This window comes from Macrotis lagotis, chromosome 5, assembly GCF_037893015.1.
Source record: "Macrotis lagotis isolate mMagLag1 chromosome 5, bilby.v1.9.chrom.fasta, whole genome shotgun sequence".
Classification (NCBI taxonomy): domain Eukaryota; kingdom Metazoa; phylum Chordata; class Mammalia; order Peramelemorphia; family Peramelidae; genus Macrotis; species Macrotis lagotis.
In genome coordinates, this window is record NC_133662.1 from 60,884,015 (window position 1) to 60,903,648 (window position 19,634).

General features: G+C 34.8%; 1 protein-coding gene across 2 annotated transcripts in view; it reads left to right on the plus strand.

Moving 5' to 3' along the window:
- Window positions 1-6,938, plus strand: part of CD109 (CD109 molecule) — a 163,777-nt gene extending 156,839 nt beyond the window's left edge. For both annotated transcript variants that reach the window (XM_074237331.1, XM_074237330.1), the window contains exon 33: window positions 1,076-6,938. In XM_074237331.1, coding sequence (XP_074093432.1) covers window positions 1,076-1,254 — 179 coding nt within the window. In that variant the 3' untranslated portion in view covers window positions 1,255-6,938. The remainder of the gene's footprint in view (window positions 1-1,075) is intronic.
- Window positions 6,939-19,634: the final 12,696 nt, after the last annotated feature.

Here is a 19,634-nt window from a genome sequence, read left to right on the forward strand (position 1 = left end):
TAGATGATATTTTTTTTTTTTAGGTTTTTGCTAGGCAAGGGGGTTAAGTGGCTTACCCAAGGCCACACAGCTAGGTAATTATTAAGTGTCTCAGACCGGATTTGAACCCAGGTACTCCTGACTCCAGGGCTGGTGCTTTATCCACTGCGCCACCTAGCCATCCCCTAGATGATATATTTCTGTAAATTTGTCAGGAATACAGTGAATGTTGAGAGGAAACCATGTTATTGGTATTAACCAGTAAAATGAAATCTGATAGAATAATCTTAAGGTGTCACAATCTACATTATAAATCTATATATTTTAAAAAACATTCTATATCTAAAGTTTCCACTAAAAAGTCAAAAGAAGTATAAGTTGAATGTACTTTAAAAAAATTAAGAAGTTTATAGCAGCCAGTTATTTGATGCAGGTTTTCCACATTTTGACTTAGTATTGTTACAATTTCAGCTGAGATGAAAAAAAAGATTTAATGTATTTAGATATCATAATCTTGACTTAATTAAATTATAAAGCTACATGGTGTTTAAATTTTTCAGATTGGGTAGGAGACAAACCTCTTTCAAAATAATCCATTATCTTATTTTAAAGTCATTCATATTATGAAGTTAATAAATATGAATATACATATTTATACACACACAAACGTGTGCTTTAGGCATAGACAATGTTAATTTAAACTGGATACTCTTCAAGAGTTTTTAACATATTATAGTTTAGTTTTTAACATATTATAGTTTGAGTGTTCTTCTAGCAACATTAAAACATTGTGTTTGCAATTGCAATCTACACTTCCAATTTACTTTTAAATGTTAGCCAATTTCTGGTAGTGAATTTGACTGAAAACACCCTCTCATTTTAGTTAAGTGTTTGGACTTGTCCTTCTCTGAGCAATTCAATGTTTCAGTGGTTTCTTGTTAAAGTAAATAAACAATTAAATTGAGAGTGCGCATATTTTCAAATATGAACATCTGAAAATTCAAAAAAGCATAGAAAATATTGTTGCATCCAGGCAAAGTGCATATTTCTTCAAAGTAAATCAGATGTTTAAGCAAATATTCTTTTCTTTGAACAGGGAGACAGGCAGTCAGAAGTTACAATTCCAAAGTGATGCTGGATGTGTCCCCTTGTGACCTGTGTGACAGAGAACCAGACTGCAGCTCTTGCAAGGACAGCGCCCCAAGATTATTTCAACACTTTGCAGTAGTTTCCTTTTGGTGCTTTTTGTTTCTCTTCATGCAAATCTGGCTGTGATCTTATGTTTTGTGATGGGTGCATTGAGATTTCCATGGATGGTTCATATTCATGGTTGAATTCATCTTCTGACTGTGTTTATAGTTATTTCCATGGGTGAAAGTGAACAAATATCAATGTTAGCTTCATTGATATTTTTCTCCCCTCCCACCTCAGTTTTTAAGAGGAACCTTGAATCTCATTGATTTGGAAAATAATTTCAGTGTGCCTTCCCTCCTAAATTTTCTTTGAGCTGTGTGTAGGGTATAACCTCTTCCAGTGTTAAGAATATTTTGTTATGAGGGTTTCATTTATTCACCATATTTGATAAATGAAACATAGGTTCTTATTGAAAACAGCTGTACTGGTATGAAGAGTGCTGCCTTTCTCCAAAAATAAAAATGCATTTATGAGTGTAATCTCGTTGAAAACTGAAATGAAGGAAAACACAAGGAGAAACTTGTTTGGGTCTCAGAATTATTCTTATGGCCTTAACATGCCCTTTCCATCTATTAAGAATTTGTTTTTTTTCCCCAGAGCTTGAAATAGTGAAATAAAAATAAACTGAATTGGTCCTCTTCCCCTAAACTCTCCTAATTTCCCCCCAATTCTAATTGTTTCCTCCTTTCTCTCCCTGTTCTCTCAGATTCTGGTATAATTCAGGACTGAGGTCTGAGGCTGATCCAGTGGAAACCAGATTTAGTGTACTATGGAGGAAATTTGATCTAAAGGCCATGACTTGTTTTTAGGGTTTACTGGCAGTGCTGAAGGAAAAGAATAGACCAGGAACTTTTTCTAAGTTTCATACTAAAATTATGGGGATCATCAATAAGTGCTTCTGGGCAGAAATTTTGGGGCTTGGCCTGTAGCTAGAAGACACAAGATTATACCTGTTATCATAAGATTAGACAATTAACATGGAATGGAGTAGAAGTGTGAATAGAATTAGGTAGACTTGGGGTTCAGATTCTGCTTCTGACACATACCAGCTGTGATAATATACAAAACACATTTTCTCAGTGCTCCAGGTTGCCTCTTTAAGATTATAAACCATAGATAATTTGCCAACCTGAATTATTGGAGGGAGTTCCTCACACCTCTGAAATGATCAGACTGGGGAAAAATATATGTGACTGAATTCCTTTAGGTTAATAGGTTAATTCTCATATATATATATATATATGTTTATATATATATATAGATATAGATAGATAGTCTCTTATTGCTTATGGAAATTTTGATTGAAAAAAGTCAAATATTGCATCTTAGGAATCTGAGAATTGTCTAAGTACAGTTATTATTAATATTTGAATGCATATAACAAATGTTCAGAGAATAGTTTCTTATGACATGGGCAAAGAAGAGAGCAGATAACCATTCAGTTAGTTATCCCACTAATTTTTTTTTTGAGATGGAGATCACATCTGGTAATGAATTGATCCTCCCCTAAAACAACTCTTCTCATCTATGGAAAGGCATTTGACATTCTGTAGCCTATGAGCACCTTGTAATAATAATAATGATGATGATGATAATAATAATAATAATAATAATAATACACATTTATTTAGCACTTTTATAATTTCCAAAATGCTTTTTTTGCCCCAAAACAACCCTGTGATGGGAATGAGAGAGCAAGTAATAGTAAGTTTATTTTTATAATCACTTAGAATTCCATGCAAGAATGATATAAAGGGGGCAACATGATGGCGCAGTGGATAGAACACCAGTCTTGGGTTCTCCTGGAGTCAGGAGGACCTGAGTTCAAATACAGCCTCAGACATTTAAAATTACCTAGCTGTGTGACCTTGGGCATATCACTTAACCCCATTGCCTTGCCAAAAAACCCCAAACCCAGAAAAAAGAATGATTTAAGGATAGAGCATTTAAGTGACTTTCCTGAACCTGAGGAGTTAGGGACCCGTCTAAGGTCATTAGTAAGAGGTAGCTAGGAGGTTAATACAGGTCTCCTGATTCTTGGCCCATAATTCCTTCCTCAGAGCAATGTTTCTTCTTTTAGATGAAATTGCCTTAGAATAAGACTTCTTCAGCAAATAACCCCTTAGATGCAATCCTGGAGTGGCCTTATATGTAAATCAACTTTCTTAAAAGAAACATTATTTTGAGGTTCCAGTGTCAAAAATTACTAACCTGGTGTTCCAATGTCATATTTATGGAAACTTAGAATTGGAAAAACCATGACTGTTCCTTCCCCTCTCAACTCATCATGGGATAACTTTTCTATACTCTACTTTTTTTCTTTTATAAAAGTCAACTGATGATATTCTCTGTAAACTCCATTCTGTGTGAAATGGATCTCCCTTTTAATTAGTTCTAGATTTTATCAGGTGGTATAGTACTGCTGAAAGTGAGGTATAACCAGCCAAGGCATGATGATGCAGCCCAACTTTGTGAATGAAATTGAACCTTACTACTTTGTTTTTTCATTCCAGGCCTCTCTTAGGAAGGATACTTGCTTGTCTAAAATGTGGGATAGCTTTAGGATTAGTGACCAATATGAAACCTCAGGTATAATAGGGATTCAATAATATTATTGGTTAATAATAGTAGCTAATTGATATTTCTGGAGATGAGACCAAAGAAATTACATGCATACTATGATTATGAATATTAAGGGATAAATTACCCAAGTCTTATGAAACTATGACATTTAGGTTTTAAGTTATTTTTAATTAACTTTAAATTGTCTTTTACCATCTTCCATGTTATTTTTCCTCATGTGGCCTGGGTAACTCCCTAAGACTCCTTGTATTTTGAATCCATCAGTGGTTCACTGGAAGGTTATCATGAATTATCAAAGGACCACAAACTATTCTTTAGGAACCTTAAAAGTGCTGATTAGCACAAATTGAAAATAAATTAAAGAGCATCTTTACTTTTGAATTTCTTCTTAGCAGATTGTTTTTCCCAAGAATAATCAGACATAATTCAAAAAAAGTTTATTTTTAAATCTGCTTAAAGGGAGGCACTCTTAGATAAGTATGGAACCTCAAACTTATGAGGTATTGTCCAGTCTTTTCATTTTATAGAAGGGGAATGGGAGATCCAGGAAAGGGAAGTATGTGATTAAGGTGACTGACTTTGAAGCCTGGTCCTCTGACTCTGGAGTCAGCTCTCTTTCCATAGTACCATTCGGTTTCCTAATAATACATTGAGAAATATTATTCTTGCCTGGAATTTTGGTATATATCTAGCTGTGGGTTAATATTCTGTTTAGGAGCTTGTAAATTATGCTTAATTCTTATTTGTTTAAGAAGAATCCCTTCAAAACTTTTAAAAAACAAACTCGCAGTCCAAATATAGGATATAACAACATATTAGTTACTTTTTATAATAATCACAATATAATACCAGCTCTCTTAGCTAAATCAAATTAATTCTTTATTTTTGTTTTAAATCCAGATGAATAATACTACCCTACCACACTGACATGATTAAAAAAAATAAGGTCTAGTTCTTTTCAGGTACAGCTAGGTGGCACAGTGAATAGAACACTGGGCTTGAAAGCAGGAATAGTCATATTGTCATGTCAGTCTTGAATTCAAATCTGCCCTCAGACACTTACTAGCTGTGTGACTTTGGGCAAGTCATTTAAGTTGGTTTGCCTCAGTTTCCTCATCTCTAAACTGATCTGGAAAAGGAAATGGCAAACCACTCCAGTATTTTTATCAAGAAAACCTCAAAATAATGTTTCTTTTTAAGAAAGATGATTTTCATATAAGACCACTTCAGGATTGCATCTTAAGGGGCTATTTGCTGAAGAGGTCTTATTCTAAGACAATTTCATCTAAAAGAAGAAATATTGCTCTGAAAAATAACGAACCACCTATCACTACTACAATTCTTTTTAAAAATATCATAGGCTAATAATGTGAAATCATTCAGATTATGTACTTGATAAGTATTATATAAACTAGACTAATTCTTGAAAACACTAGCTTTTTTCCTTCCCTATTTTAATGATATATAACAGAAAATCATTGAAAAATGAATTGTTTCTTTGACAAACACAGCCTAGCAACAAATGCTTACTTTATCCTCAGTCTAAAAGTGGCTGCTATTTGCATCCAAAACTCAAATTTCTAAAACACTCTAAGATTCACACAGTCTCATAGTCTCATTCACATTATCTCATAGTCACTTAGTGAGGCAAGTTATGCAAAAAGAATCATAGGATAATAGATTTAGAACTCAGATTTATAACTTAAGCATTTTTTTAGGCACTATGTTCTAGGCACTGTTCTGGGGTTGGGAATATGAAGAGAAACATTGACTGTTATAGAGGAGCTACTAGGCTAATGGTCACTGTATATGAATTTAGTTGGACCAGACTCTTCATTTTTTAAAATGAGATGGGGGTTCTGAGAAGCTATGGCTTGCTGAAACACAGCTAGTAAAATTTCTGACAAGTTTTGAACTCAGGTCTCCTGACTCCAGGTCTAGGATGAGATCCACTATCCCATACTGTTTGTGTCAGTACTGTGTGCTTTAGGATATATCATTTCATTGTATAGTGCCTCTTTGTAACATTTATAGTAAATGATTTAATGAAAACGGTTTAAAACATTTTCTCTTTTTGTCTTTGGTTTCTTTCTGTTTAGGAGACAGCAGGGTTTGTCACATATTTTCTTTGGATTTACTTTTAAAATAACAGGAAAGCATAGCATACTTTTAGTAACTCCCCAAAGCACTCATCCATTCCATATCAACACATGGTCAATATAACTATAATACAAATTAGAATACCATATGTGCCTAATAGAATAAAATGACTTGATTCATATTGGGGGAAAAAAACAGTTGAATTGTCTACTTTGGACCATCAGAAATGAAAAAAAAAGCATATAATTCCATCAATCACTAGAACATTAGCTAGTGAATTTGAACCTTTGACTACTATTTCCTAAACTGTACAATGACATGCCACATCAAAGGGTACTGTGATATACTTCTGTGATGTCATATTATGCCTTGAAATAGATTGTTATTTTTATCTCAACCATCTTAATATGCAGAAAAGGAATGTTTCCTGGGCAATTTCTTCCATTTTTAAAGAGCATTTTTGCATTAGTTTATAAGGTGCATATGTGTGCATGGGTGTATAATTTATACTTTTTAGGAATGTATTGAGGTTTGTGTTACTTTCTATTTAAAAATGATCATTCTAACTGTGTGAGTGAGTTTGTCATGAAGGTTAGAGTCACCATCATTATCATATCAGGCATATTGAATAATGATTCAAAGGGGCTGGTTTCCATCCTATCCTCCCTATTGATTCTATAATTTTCATAAAATGTGGCTCTTGTCTGACTTTTCAGACCTTTGGTCTCGTGAATGTGTCCTGTGTGCCCTTGAGTTGAAGGAAGAAAATGAAAAAAAATGGTCTCTTGTTTTAGATTCCTTCAGAAGTTTTGAAAGATTTTCTTAATGATTAACTCCTCCCTACTTTACTTTGGGACACTGTTTTGCTTATGCAAAGATACTGTTAAAATAAAACCGACATTTTTTTCCCTTCTGAGGACAAAATTGGATGTATTTAGTAAGTTCATTCTATTTGTTTTAATTTTAAATATTTGCATTTCATGCTATTCCTCCTCTTTAAACTGTGGATTATTAATGTCCAAATTTTTAAAATTACCTTTATTATTCAATAGAAAACCATGGTTTATCAATAAAAAATTTAAATCCCATTCTGCTTATTATGTAATATATTTTATGATCGCCTCAAAGGAGCTTACAGTGTGTGTGTATACATACATATATATATATATATATGTGTATATATATATATATATATATATATATATATTCCTTCACCAGCAGCTATTTCATGTAGGTCAGAAGTGGTGTGTTAAATCCCATGGAGTAAGGCACTGTTTTAGTTTTAAAAGGAAGAAAAGAAAAGGAGCTGTAGTACCAAGAAGAACATTCTTATTAATTCTCCATGAATTGGGTAAACCTGTCAGAACCTTATTCAAACAAAACAATTTCTTTACTATTTTTCCCAGATCTTATATATGAGGAAATGGGTAATGCATGCAAGTAGGTTGCTGTGTATTTCCAGTGATGAACTTTGTGCAAAAGAAGTGGTGAAAGGCATTTTTCCCTGGAAAATGTATTGGAAAGGGAGGTAGGATAGTCATGTAGCAAGAATCAGAAATAACAGATAGCTCAGTGTCTGATCTGATACCTGGGAAATGTAAAAGGACATGTAGGAGTGGCTGTGGTATCTTGGTTAGACCTTCTATTGAGGATTAATGAATAAATATGGATCTCAGGTGGGAATGAATTTTGGTTGACACAGATGGAGAAAATGTGAACATGGATGAGTTCTCAGATTCCCTGACATACACATATTGAAGGGGAAGATGAAGTTGACTGTTTCAGGATCCTTCTAGACCTTGTGATTTTTCCTTCTAGGTATTTTTATACATCAACTGTCTATTTCCCTTCCTCCTCTTCCTCTCTTTCCTCCCCCTCCTCCATTCCTTTCTTTTTCTCTTTTTTTCCTTCTTTCCCACCTTCTCCTTCCCCTCTTTCCTCCTCCTTTTCCTCTTTCCTTCTTCCTTCTTCTAATTCATTAATTCTGCCATTTCTTTTCATCCTGGAAGACCAGGTGAAATTTTAAAATGAAGTTTCCCCATTGTCATTAATTTATGGTAAAATTTACCTGTAGGCCAAAATTACTACTCTGCTATTTTAATAGTTTGAAACTACACAAACTATTGGGACATCCAGAATGATGAAAATGGGAATATAGGATTATTGTTTACAACTCAAATAGGCAACAATTGAACAATTTTTATTTTATTCTTCTAACAATTTGATAAACCATTTTCTACCTCAGATGTTTTATTATACCCTAAGTAGATCTTATAGACTTTGTGGTATTAACACTAATTACAAAAATAAAAATTCAATGGACATACTGCATCATCAGCCTATCTTTATTCTTTCCCTTAAGCTTTACCTAATAGTTGAAGGAAGTCATTTTATTGAGATGTTCATTTTCCATCACAATATGGTTTTTGCAAGGCAAATAGGGTTAAGTGGCTTGCCCAAGGCCACACAGCTAGGTAATTATTAAGTGTCTGAGACTGGATTTGAACCCAGGTACTCCTGACTCCAAGGCCTGTACTTTATCCACTATGCCACCTAGTCGCCCCTTTTCCATCACAATATGGTATAGTGCAAAGAATACTGTACCCGGATTCAAAAGATATATTTGAAGCCTGACAATTTCATGATGTCCCTGAATCTTTGGTTTTTTTTTTATCTATAAAATGGGATAATAATGCATAATTTACTGTCCTCAAAGGATGTGTGTAAGGATCAGATGAAGATAGCAACTGAAGTAAATGAAGAAGTAACAAAGAACTTGTTTTGTAAATGCAAAGATACCACATAAGAAAAACTGTCATTGCATTCTCTATCCTGGTAATTTGGTGCATACTACCTATCTCATATTATTTTCCACTACTTTTAGAATCTATCTCTATTCTTCTATCCATACACTGTGATACATTGTTTAATATTGTTGGTTTGGTTATTTTGTGTTTTTTCCAGGTCTATTTGTTAAATTTAAATTTAAATTTTCCTAAATTTATAGAATAACTGAGTGGCTAGGTGGCGCAGTGGATAGAGCACCAGCCCTGGAGTCAGGAGTACCTGAGTTCAAATCCTGCCTCAGACACATGATAATTACCTAGCTGTGTGGCCTTGGGCAAGCCACTTAACCCCATTGCCTTGCAAAAACTAAAAAAAATTTATGGAATAACTGATAATTTTCTCTTCCTTCCTATTGGTTAACAACAAAACTAGGTATTATAAAAGCAGAGGTAGACTATAACTATACTTTGACTCTCTTCTACCTTAACCATGTCCTCTTATATTAAGAGATGGAACTTAGCTGCCATCAAACATTTTTAGCATCTGTGAAATTGTTGGTATTTACCTGCTTGTGGCAGTTGTCAACTACATATATGGCCACTTGACTTCCTCCTCAGTCATACAACTTTCATAATAATTTTTAAAAAATCAACAAATATTACATACTATATGATAATCAGTTTTCTAAATGCTGAGCATAAGAAGCAACCCCCCCCCCAAAAAAAAACCCCAGCCAAAACAACCTCAAGGGCTTTACATTCAGATGGCAATATTTGTGCCAGAATCTATATTTCCTTTCACACTCCACCCTTATCCACTTTGTGGCTGATATTCAGACCTTTGCAGTATTTTTCATCTAGCCAGGTGCATCAATTTCTGTACTTCCACCACTAAAGTGGAAGATCAAACTTTGGCAGTGTTGTTTGCTGGGATTAGATTTTCTTTTGTCTGTCTTCACTTGCCCTGTTAGTCCTTTTAAAACTCCTGAGTTTTAATAACACATTGAGTCTTCTGACCATTCTTGGTCCCCATATCCTCCCTATTCACATCAGTCTAATTGATGCAATGGGGAGACTTTAAAGTGAGCTTCAGATATTTACTAGCTGTGTGATGATTAGCAAGTCAACAGAACACTTCGTTCTAGGACCAAAGGAAGCATTATATATAAAGTGCTTTGTAAACTTTAAAGTACAAAAGAAAGACTAGCTAATATTGTTAGCAGGCTGCATTATTGACCTTTTCTTCTTACCTTTTTTTTGTTGGAAAAATCAGTAGAACAGTCAAGACCTGATTTGTATCATTTGCCTACAAAACGTTCACATTGAAAATTCTTCAGGTAGAAGTTGGTTCCAAGACATCCTTGCTTATAATCCTAAAGAAGTCTAAGCAAAACAAATCCACTAAAATGCTTTCTTCAAAAACTTGGCTTTTAGTTTTGTGTTTCACATCTGAGTGGGAGGCTGTGGGTCGTGGGTGGTAAGAAGAAATACCTTCCCAGGGCATGAGATAATTGAGTTGAAATGGACAACTGAAAAGCAAGGATTTAAGCCTTCATTTTCAAATTCAAGGGGAGCACCCAGAGAATGAATTGTCTCTGAATTGGGGGAAATCTAAATCAGGCTGAAACAGTGAAGAAGACCTGAGAACGAATTCACAAGGCAATAGGCTGTTTCCTACTCAGAAGAAGTGTTTATTCATTGTACAATACAGTGAGCTAGAGAGAGTAATTCTCTAGCATAGATGTATCTGACATAATCTCCTTTATATAAGGAAAATGGAAGAAGAGAGAAAAATGATCTCAGATAAATAATTAACTGCTTGAAGTGTGTCTGGAGGTCAGAAGTTGGTGTCATCAAGGAATAGTTAGAAGGGGCAGAACTTCTAATTAAGTTATATTAGGTTAAGTTTTATAATTAAGTTATAAAACATGTTTGTAAGAAGGGCTTTTGAATATCAGAGAAGACCCCAGGTGCTGATAATGCATGATTAAATCTCTAGGCAGATCAGATCCCATTCTTCACATAAAAAGTTAAAGGACAAGGATGACCCTAAGCAGTAGGCCCTGATAAGGGCCAACCAGAGATCAATAAGGACCTTAGGCAAGAGGCTAAAATAAGAACTAATTAATTCATAGCTAAAATTCCTGATCCTAGCAAGGACTCAGGAAGGATACTCAGAATAGATCTGAATGTTAGGAAGTGGTCCATTAATTGGGTGGTCCCAACACCATTATAGAGCTCCATGCTCTCTGGTCAGGTATTGTGCTAATTTTTTTTCATTATTATCTTATTTGATCTTCTCAACAAACTTGGAAGTTAGGTGCATTTTTATCCCCATTATGCAGATGGGGAAATTGAGACAAACAAAGGTGAAATAACTTGCCCAGGGACACATTTTGAACTCAGGTTTTCCTTACTCAGGCCCTGGCACTGTATTGACTTGACTATGCTGCTTATTTGACTATAGGAGCTCTGAGGAAAAGAAAAGGCATTAGATATCTGTCTATACAGTTATCCTAAAAACATCTTTATATCAAATGACAACTTCTATTTATTTAAAAGGGAGAGAAAGAAAAATTATCCCCTCAACCCACCTCTACACTCAGCCCCCAGTCTTCCAGTCAAAATAGTAGGTCTTGATAAAAAGGGCAGGAATGAGACACATAACTTCATTGAGGAAGCATCTTTCTGTTAATGGGGGTGGATCTTCTTAATCAGCATTGCTTTGACTCTTGCAACTCCAGTGTCTGTCAGATTTGATTTAGGGGTTAGAATTAAGCAAGGATGATAATGTCTTCAAGCTTGAGTGGGAATATTGAGAAGCAGGTTATAGAGCAGGGATTCTTAAATTTGGATCTATGAACTATTTAAAAATAATTTGATATCTGTATTTTAATAGAATTGATATTCATTTTAATAGAATTGATAATGATTTTAATAGAATTGAAATCCAACAAAATATGGATTTTATTTTATTTACTTAAAAAGATTCTGAGATCTGTGTCACTCAATTGCTAAAGGAGCACATGATCAAAAAAAAAAGATTCATAATCCTTGCAATAGAGAGTTTAATTCATTCTAGAGTTGGGTTTGTGAAGACATTCTTTCTATAGAAAGACAAACTGAACAAAGGCTCTTGGTTTCAAGTAATTTGTTGCTGTTCAGTCATGTCTGACTCTTTATGATCCTGTTTGGAATTTTCTTGGTAAATCTCTGTAGTGGTTTGTCATTTCCTTCTCCAACTCCTTTTGCAGATGAGGAAACTGAGGTAAACTGATTTAAGTGACTTCCCTGGGTCACACAGCTATTAAATATTTGATACTAGATTTAAACTCAGTTCTTCTGATTCTGAGCATTCTACCTGTGCCACCACCTGCCTCTATAGCATAACAGTGACTTCCTGGATGCTGGAATTAGATGCCAACATTTACTCAACCAACTGCATGTGAACTCCATTTGTGTCCTGTATTTATAACTGGAACTCCTGTATTTATAACAGATACTTATTTGACCTATTCTTTAGGGTACATACCCAAGGACAATTTAGTTGAAAGGGAATGCCCTGTTTGGCTCAGTGCAGCCTCTATCTATGATAAAATTATCTGATAGCCACTTTGCAAAAGATTCCTCTATTTCTTTTTTTCTCCTAATCTTTATCTACCACATTGGGATCCTAATTGTCCTTTTTCTTTCCAAAACTGAAATCTAGACCTTCTGTGGGCAACAGTGACCTGAGGCAGCTGATGCCATAGTAGATAGAGTTGGACTTGGAGTCAGGAAGGCCTGAGTTCAAATTTGGCTTCTGTGTGACCTTGAAAAAGTCAGTCATCCTCTGTTTGCTTCAGTATCCTCAAGTATAAAATGAAGATTACAATAGTAGCCACCTCATAGAGTTGTTAGAATGTTAAATAATAATGTTTGTAAAAAGTACTTAGTAGTCCAGTGCCTGGCACTATAGCAGGTATTATATAAGTATTTATTTCCTCCTTTTCCCTTACCTGATCAGAACAGAAATTGCAGGAAGATCTTTTAAAATATCCACAGGCCTTTTGAAGTTTCTTTGCTCTTTATTTCCCTCCCTTGTCTTTCCTGCCAAGCAGAGAACTCTATGCTACTCTTCACCTTCTCATATTGAATTCAGAATAGAGAAATGGGCACCAGATTTGTTTTCCCTGTCATTTTAGGCCTATTCAGTAAACCAACAACATAGCTACTTTGAGGAGTAAGAGAAGACCCCCAGACAGAGGCCGTCTCTGTCTCACTGTCTCTCTCCCTTCCCTTGATTTGGAACTGGAAAGAAAGCCTGCATGGTCTTATGCTTAGCCAACTGGGCTCAGGAGATGTAGCATGATTCCATCCTGTTTTCAGGCATAGTTCTGTGTCTGTGTCTTTAGGATTATTGTTAAGACATATTTTCCATTTATAGAAGTAAGTTTTGATGGATTCATATGTTTATACCAAGTTAGAACTTTGCCAAAAGTTCATGCATTTGCTAGTCCTCATTAAATATCTCCCTCAAGCAATATTGTGGCTTTATCCAGGGAAGGTTTAGCCAGCCAAACATCTTATTGTCCATAGCCCAAAATATCCCAAGTTCCTAGTTGCAATAGATTGTGAAAGGTGGAACCCACTCTGTTGTCCGCCAAAATCTCTTCTTACAGTAGTGGCTTTAACAAATCTAGTGGAGAAAGCAGGTGACTCTCTGGGATGTGGTAATATAGAATAACTTGGTTGAGTGAAAGCTTAGTTGATTCTATTTTACCTTGAAGAAAACTAATGTTTGGATCCTGGGTTAGGAAAGCTTTTTCTTCAAAGACTAGGGATTATTAAAAAAAAAGTCATATTCTCCAAGTCAGGAAGTGAATTTAGAGGATTCTCAAGTATTTGATTTTCCAGTTACCTTTCAATTTAACAACCACAGTTATTTTCCTAGTGAAGTGCAAGTGGTTTTTGAGCAAGTTTTGAAAAGCACATGGGCTAAAGCTATTCCATGTAACTCAATCAAAAATGAGCTTTGCTCTGTGCTGAGAAGTGATCAGGTCTTGCTATTGGACTTCCCAATAGAAGAACTTCAAAATCTTGCAGATGCAGCAATAAACTCAAGTTGACATTTAACGAAATGCACAGTCAAATCTGGCTTTCTTTAGAGTGCCATCTGTCACAAAATACATTAAAAGGCAATATCAGAATGTTCAGCCATGCAATTAAAAAATATCATTTTTGACTGGGTAGGATGCCTTTTATAGATCTCAAATACTCCACTGTCTTATCTGTTGCTAACATTCCAATCAACTGAATTGCCTGGAATTAGTTTATAAGCTTATTTATCCTCTCCCATCTTGTCATCCCCCATCTCTGTGCTTTAGCACAGGCAGTCCTCCATGCCTGTAATGTAGTTTCTTCCTATTACAGCATCATTAAACCCTTTCTTCCTTAAGATTCAATTTAAGTACCACATTCTACATAAAATCTTCCATGATCTTACCCTCACACCTGCTCTTGTTTCTTTTTTCCTTAATTAACTCATACATTTTTGTGTTTAAAATCACTTTGTTTCTGCTTTATATAAATATGTGTGTGTGTGTGTGTGTGTGTGTGTGTGTGTGTGTGTGTGTGTGCTAGTGGTCTCCTACATTTGAAAGGAAGTTCCTTGTGAGTAGAGATTATTTTATTTCTTATTTGCATCCTCAGAGCCCAGGACAGTGCTTGACCCTTAAATAGCTTAGGAGCTATTTAAGAAATAACTGCGGATGGAACTATGCTCCCCCAGAAAATGGGTTTTCAAAAGGCATATTCAAGAAAAGGTTTCCATTATATTATTCTGTCATTAATGAAATGTTGCTGAGTTTTATTCACAGATCTTAAGAAATTCAGTATCTGAGTTGTTTACCCCATTTTGGTTTACTTGCTCTTGTTAAAGGCTGGAAAAGTTGTTACCCATAGAATATTATCTTGTACTTTCAAAATTGTTTTTGAGTACATGCTTATCACCAAGTTCATTTTTTTCTTTTTTTCACTTTAGAAGTTTAGATTTTATGTTTGGGGAAATAGTGATGGGGAGATCCTATGTATACATACAAAAATATACATACATGTACATGCACAACTTCATTTTCACTTGCCAGTTCCCCATATGTAGATATATATGCATGAATTTACATACATATAAATTTATAGATATATGTATATATACAAACATACACAAACACATATATGTATGTACATGTATTTGGAAAAAGTTATTTATCTGAAATAGGCAGAAACTTTTTATTGGGAGAACAATAGTAGTCAGTCAACAGGTATTTATTAAGCTCTAACTATGTGCCAGTTACTATACTAAGCATTAAAAGTACAGAGTTTGGCAATAAACAGTCTGTGCCCTCAAGAAACTCAGATTATGTTGGGGGGAGAGAGCATGTAGATAATTTGGCACATACAAGAGATATACAGAAGAGATGAAAGATAATCCTAGAGGGGAAGACACTTGTAGCCAGAGGGTTTGGGAAAGACGAATTGCAGAAAGTAGGATTTGAGCTGAGTTTCAAAGGAAGTCAAGAAAACTAAGGTGGAGGTAATGGCAGAACATTTCAAATGATATGATACAAAACTTGCATACTTACAATACAGGGAAAAAACCCCATCCTAACAACAAATATGAAGTAAAGTTTCAATAGAGAGTCAGTTGATATCATCATCATCAACATCATCATCAACAACATCATTATCATCAATATGGCCATAATCATAATATTTCCTATTCATTGTTTTTTTGTCTTTTGACATAAAATCAGCATTTACATGAGTGACTATAGGATTGATCTCTTTCCTTCTAAAAAAGTGGAGCTTATTCCACTCACTTTCCAGATTTAGAACCAGGAACTAGGAGACTAAAAACTCAGGACTCTCCTTCAGAACAGAATGGGCCTATAGTTTTTTGAGTCTCCTTGACTTTGCTGCCTTTTTGGCTGGGTGAGTTACAGCATGTGAAACTCTTATTTGCCTTGGCTTCAAAGTTTCCTCTAATGACAAGGTGAAAGTTGTGAAAATTCATCTTCCTTTCCCCCATCAAATTTAGGATTCCAGTTACTTGTCTGAGCTCAATTTTCTTCCTCTGAAAAGAGATGATAGTATGATTGATTCCTTCTCACTTTTGACAAAAACCTTTTGGTTAGAGTTAGTCCAAAGAAATGATTCTGATTCAGAAAATACTGAATCAATGAATTCACCCATAATCCTTGATTCCTAATCACTACCTCAGTGAAGTGTGAATTTCATTTGCTTGACACAGTTAATTATAGACCTGAAAAAAATGCATTCTCTTCCCTGGAAACACCTGCGAGAAAATCTCAGCATTTTTGTCTTTCGTTCTTGCTTCTCTATCCAAGATCTGAATAGCTGTAAACTATATCCATCAATAAACTTTGCTAGGTTAAGTTTTCTATGTGAGTTATCTTTTCATACCTGTCAATTTAGAGAATATTTGCTACTAACTGGGGGGAAACACCCAGGAGAGACTAAGCATTTGTACATCCAAAGTCAGGTGTGAGATGTGTTTTAAAAGACATGGTTGGACGAGAAAGAAAGGGCCAAACAATTCAAATTTAGGAGAATAGGACAATCAAAGACATGGGGGAAGGGAAGACTTTTCAGTCAGAAAAAAGATTTGATATGATTGAGAAGAAGAAGCCATTGCATATTTTAGATAAAAGTAGTGTTTTAGGAATTAATATGGCCCCAAGTGTAATATTTAATGAAGAAAGGGAGAGAAAAAGGAGAGGAGTTAAGAAACTAATTTTGTTCATCTTAATATGAAGAGATGAGTTGTAGAACAAGTTAATAACCATGGGAATGAAAAGGAAGTAATACTCATAAATATGGAATTTTTCTTCTTTCATGTCAATATCTTGCTTTCGTTTCAGTTGATGATTAGTACCATCATTGTCCCCAGAAAAATGTTCAAAACCTCATGACTCTTCCCCTTTCCCATATCCAAATCAGTCACCAAATTCTGTGGATTCTCTCTTTACAATATCCCTTATATTCATTTTCTTCCTTCTATTATTGTTCCTGTTTAAACTCCATTTTTAGAATAGTGCAATAACTTTTCACCTAATTTTCCTGTTTCCTTTTCTCTTGCTTTCCAATTCACCCTGAACACTTTCCCAAATTATATCTTGAAGAGACAATAGCTTTTAGTTATTGAAATTCCACTGTCCTTAGTCCCTTCTTTCCTGAACTACAATTAGCTCATCTCTGGAGAAACAATGAATTGGTTACAGATGTTTGATATAAAATGTTTTGACCATGTTTCTTGGACCTTTCCTCCCTTCTCCCCCCCCCCACTTTAATGTGAAAAGCTACAGTGGCTCTCCATTGCCTTCAAGATACATAGTCCAGACTCCTTGATCCCTACCTCCCATTCCAAACATATTGTATGTTACTCCTCTACACAAATTCCTTTAGTCATCTCCTTCCTTCTACCTCCACTGTTCTCTCCTCATCCTCCCTTTTATGTAGATCCTATTCATTCTTCAAAACCAAGATAAAATTCTCATACACTTACAAATCATTTCATAGGAACATAGAACCATCAGTACAAACTGGAAGGGATGACAGAAGTCAGGTAGTCCAATCTTTTTATTTTAGAGATAAGGAAACAGGTCTAGGGAGATTAAGTGACTTGCCGAGGTCATATACAGGTAGTAAGCACTAGAAGCAAGATTTAAACCTCAGCATTCAGATTCTAAAACCAGTGCTTTTATGATCACAGCAGTAGTAGTATATACAATAGGAACACTACTTTAATCCTTCCCTTCTTAATTAGACTACATTTTCCATAAAATGTGTTGAAAGTATCCTTGATACTTGATTTGCTCAGAGTTTGATAAAAGCTCAGGCTATTGCTTTCATTTATTTTTCACCCAAGTGTAAAAAACAGCTGCAAGGAGCCCTAACAACTGCTGCTTGGCCCGTAGCAAATTAAAATAACTCTGACAAAGCATTCAATTCAGTTGAATTAACTCAGAATGTCCTTCATGCTGATCATTGTTGAATAGCTTTTACTTGCCGTGGCTAAGCAAATATTCTTTTGTTAATTATAGAATAACTTTTGTGTGTCTTATATTGTTCAAATATGGACCATATGGCATTAGTGTGAGTCAGGTCCAGTCCAGAACATTTACCCATCCCAGGTTTCCCATACCATATCTTTTCATGTTTTACTAGATCTTAAGCTTCATGAGGTAGAGACCATGTTTTATCTAACTTATTTTGGACTAGCATGACACTATACACAAATGACAATTAAATTTGTTGGATGTTGAAAGGATAAATGAATCATCTGTCTCATCTCCCTATTTGTTATGGGAAGAGATCTTTTTTAAAAAATATTTTAATTTTCTCATTGCACCCTAATTTTCACTAAATGTTTATTGATTGGATTGGTGATTAAATAGTTTCCAAAATATCATATTTATCCCTGTGGATACAAATACAAGAACTGAAATAGTCCATTCTTCAAGGAGCTTTCACATAATTTTGGGGTGAGACGACTAGGAAAGAAGTGGTGTCATTTTAATGTTTGCTCCTCACTCATATTTCCTTATATCCCATACTAAAGCCTATGTCCTCTTACCTTATCTTTAGTGAAGGATAACAACTAGATAGGATTTGACCACAGCAGAGGGTAAAAAGAATTAACTTATGGTTAACAATATGATCTTATGTTTCTATTTTAAGTTCTTTTCTAATTCCTAAAAAATTCAAACATTTTAGATAAATTTGGAAAGATACAAAAGGATTTAGATTGTCAATCCAGTGGGTGTGGAACCATGTCTAATGTTTGAATTTTTGCAATGCTTTGAACACTATTGGCATTCATTGATGTTTGGAAAGAAGGTTCACATCATACTCTTTTTCAGAATTTTCCAACAGCCTGTACTACTTCTGTGACAACAGAATTTATTTATTTTTTTAAATACCCAGACCATTTACCCTCTCTTCTGACATACCCTGATAGCTATTACACTCTGGGGAAAACCAAACCAAACAGAAAACAAAACAAATGGAATAGGCCCATTTGTTGGGCTTGGACAAATCAATATTATACTTTAAAAAAGTTTTTTCAAATTTGTGATTTCTTTATTGTGGCGACTCCTAGAAACTACCTCCATTGATAAAGTTCAATGACTCAAGGGGCCTATGCACCTGCTCCTCAACTCTTATCATTTTTAAGCCATATATTAAAGTGATTTGCAAAAATATGTAAAAAAGGAGAGAATTATTGGTCACATCAGATTGGACTCAAACTTTACTCCATATTTCACATACCCATCTTCACACTGACTGTCCTTGTGCTTAGGATACCTCTTCTCTCTTCTACTTAGAATTCCAAGCTTCTTTCACAATTTAGTTTCAAGAGACACCTTCAACATTAGACTTGTTGGGTTTTCCCAGTTACTATTGCCTTTCCCCATCCCCAGAAATTACTTAATACTTACTATGGATATATTTAAAATGCAATCATACATGTACCTACTGTTTCTCCTAACTGAATGTAAGCTTCTTGAGGGCAGTGACAATTTTATTTTTGTCTGTTTCCTCTTATTGATTGATTGTGCTATTTTCCTGGACAACACATCCGAAACATGTTGGAGACTCTGCCAAGATGGATGAAAATCCATCTAACACTTACCACATCCACTGATTTATGTAAAGAATACTTGATATAAGCTTATCAATAAGGAAATCTTGAATGTATCTCTGGTGATTTTTAATTACTGGAAAATATCATAGTATTACAGATTGGAAGTAGCAGGAACCTTAGAGATAATTTAATCAAACTTCCCTCATTTTACAGATGAGAGTAAGCAGTTTCCCCAATTTCATACAAGTACTAAGTTTTAGAGGGAGGATTTGAACATAAGTCCTCTGACAGTTTAACACCTGTTTAATACCAAGCTATCTCTATCTAAAATTAAAGGGCTTAATTTC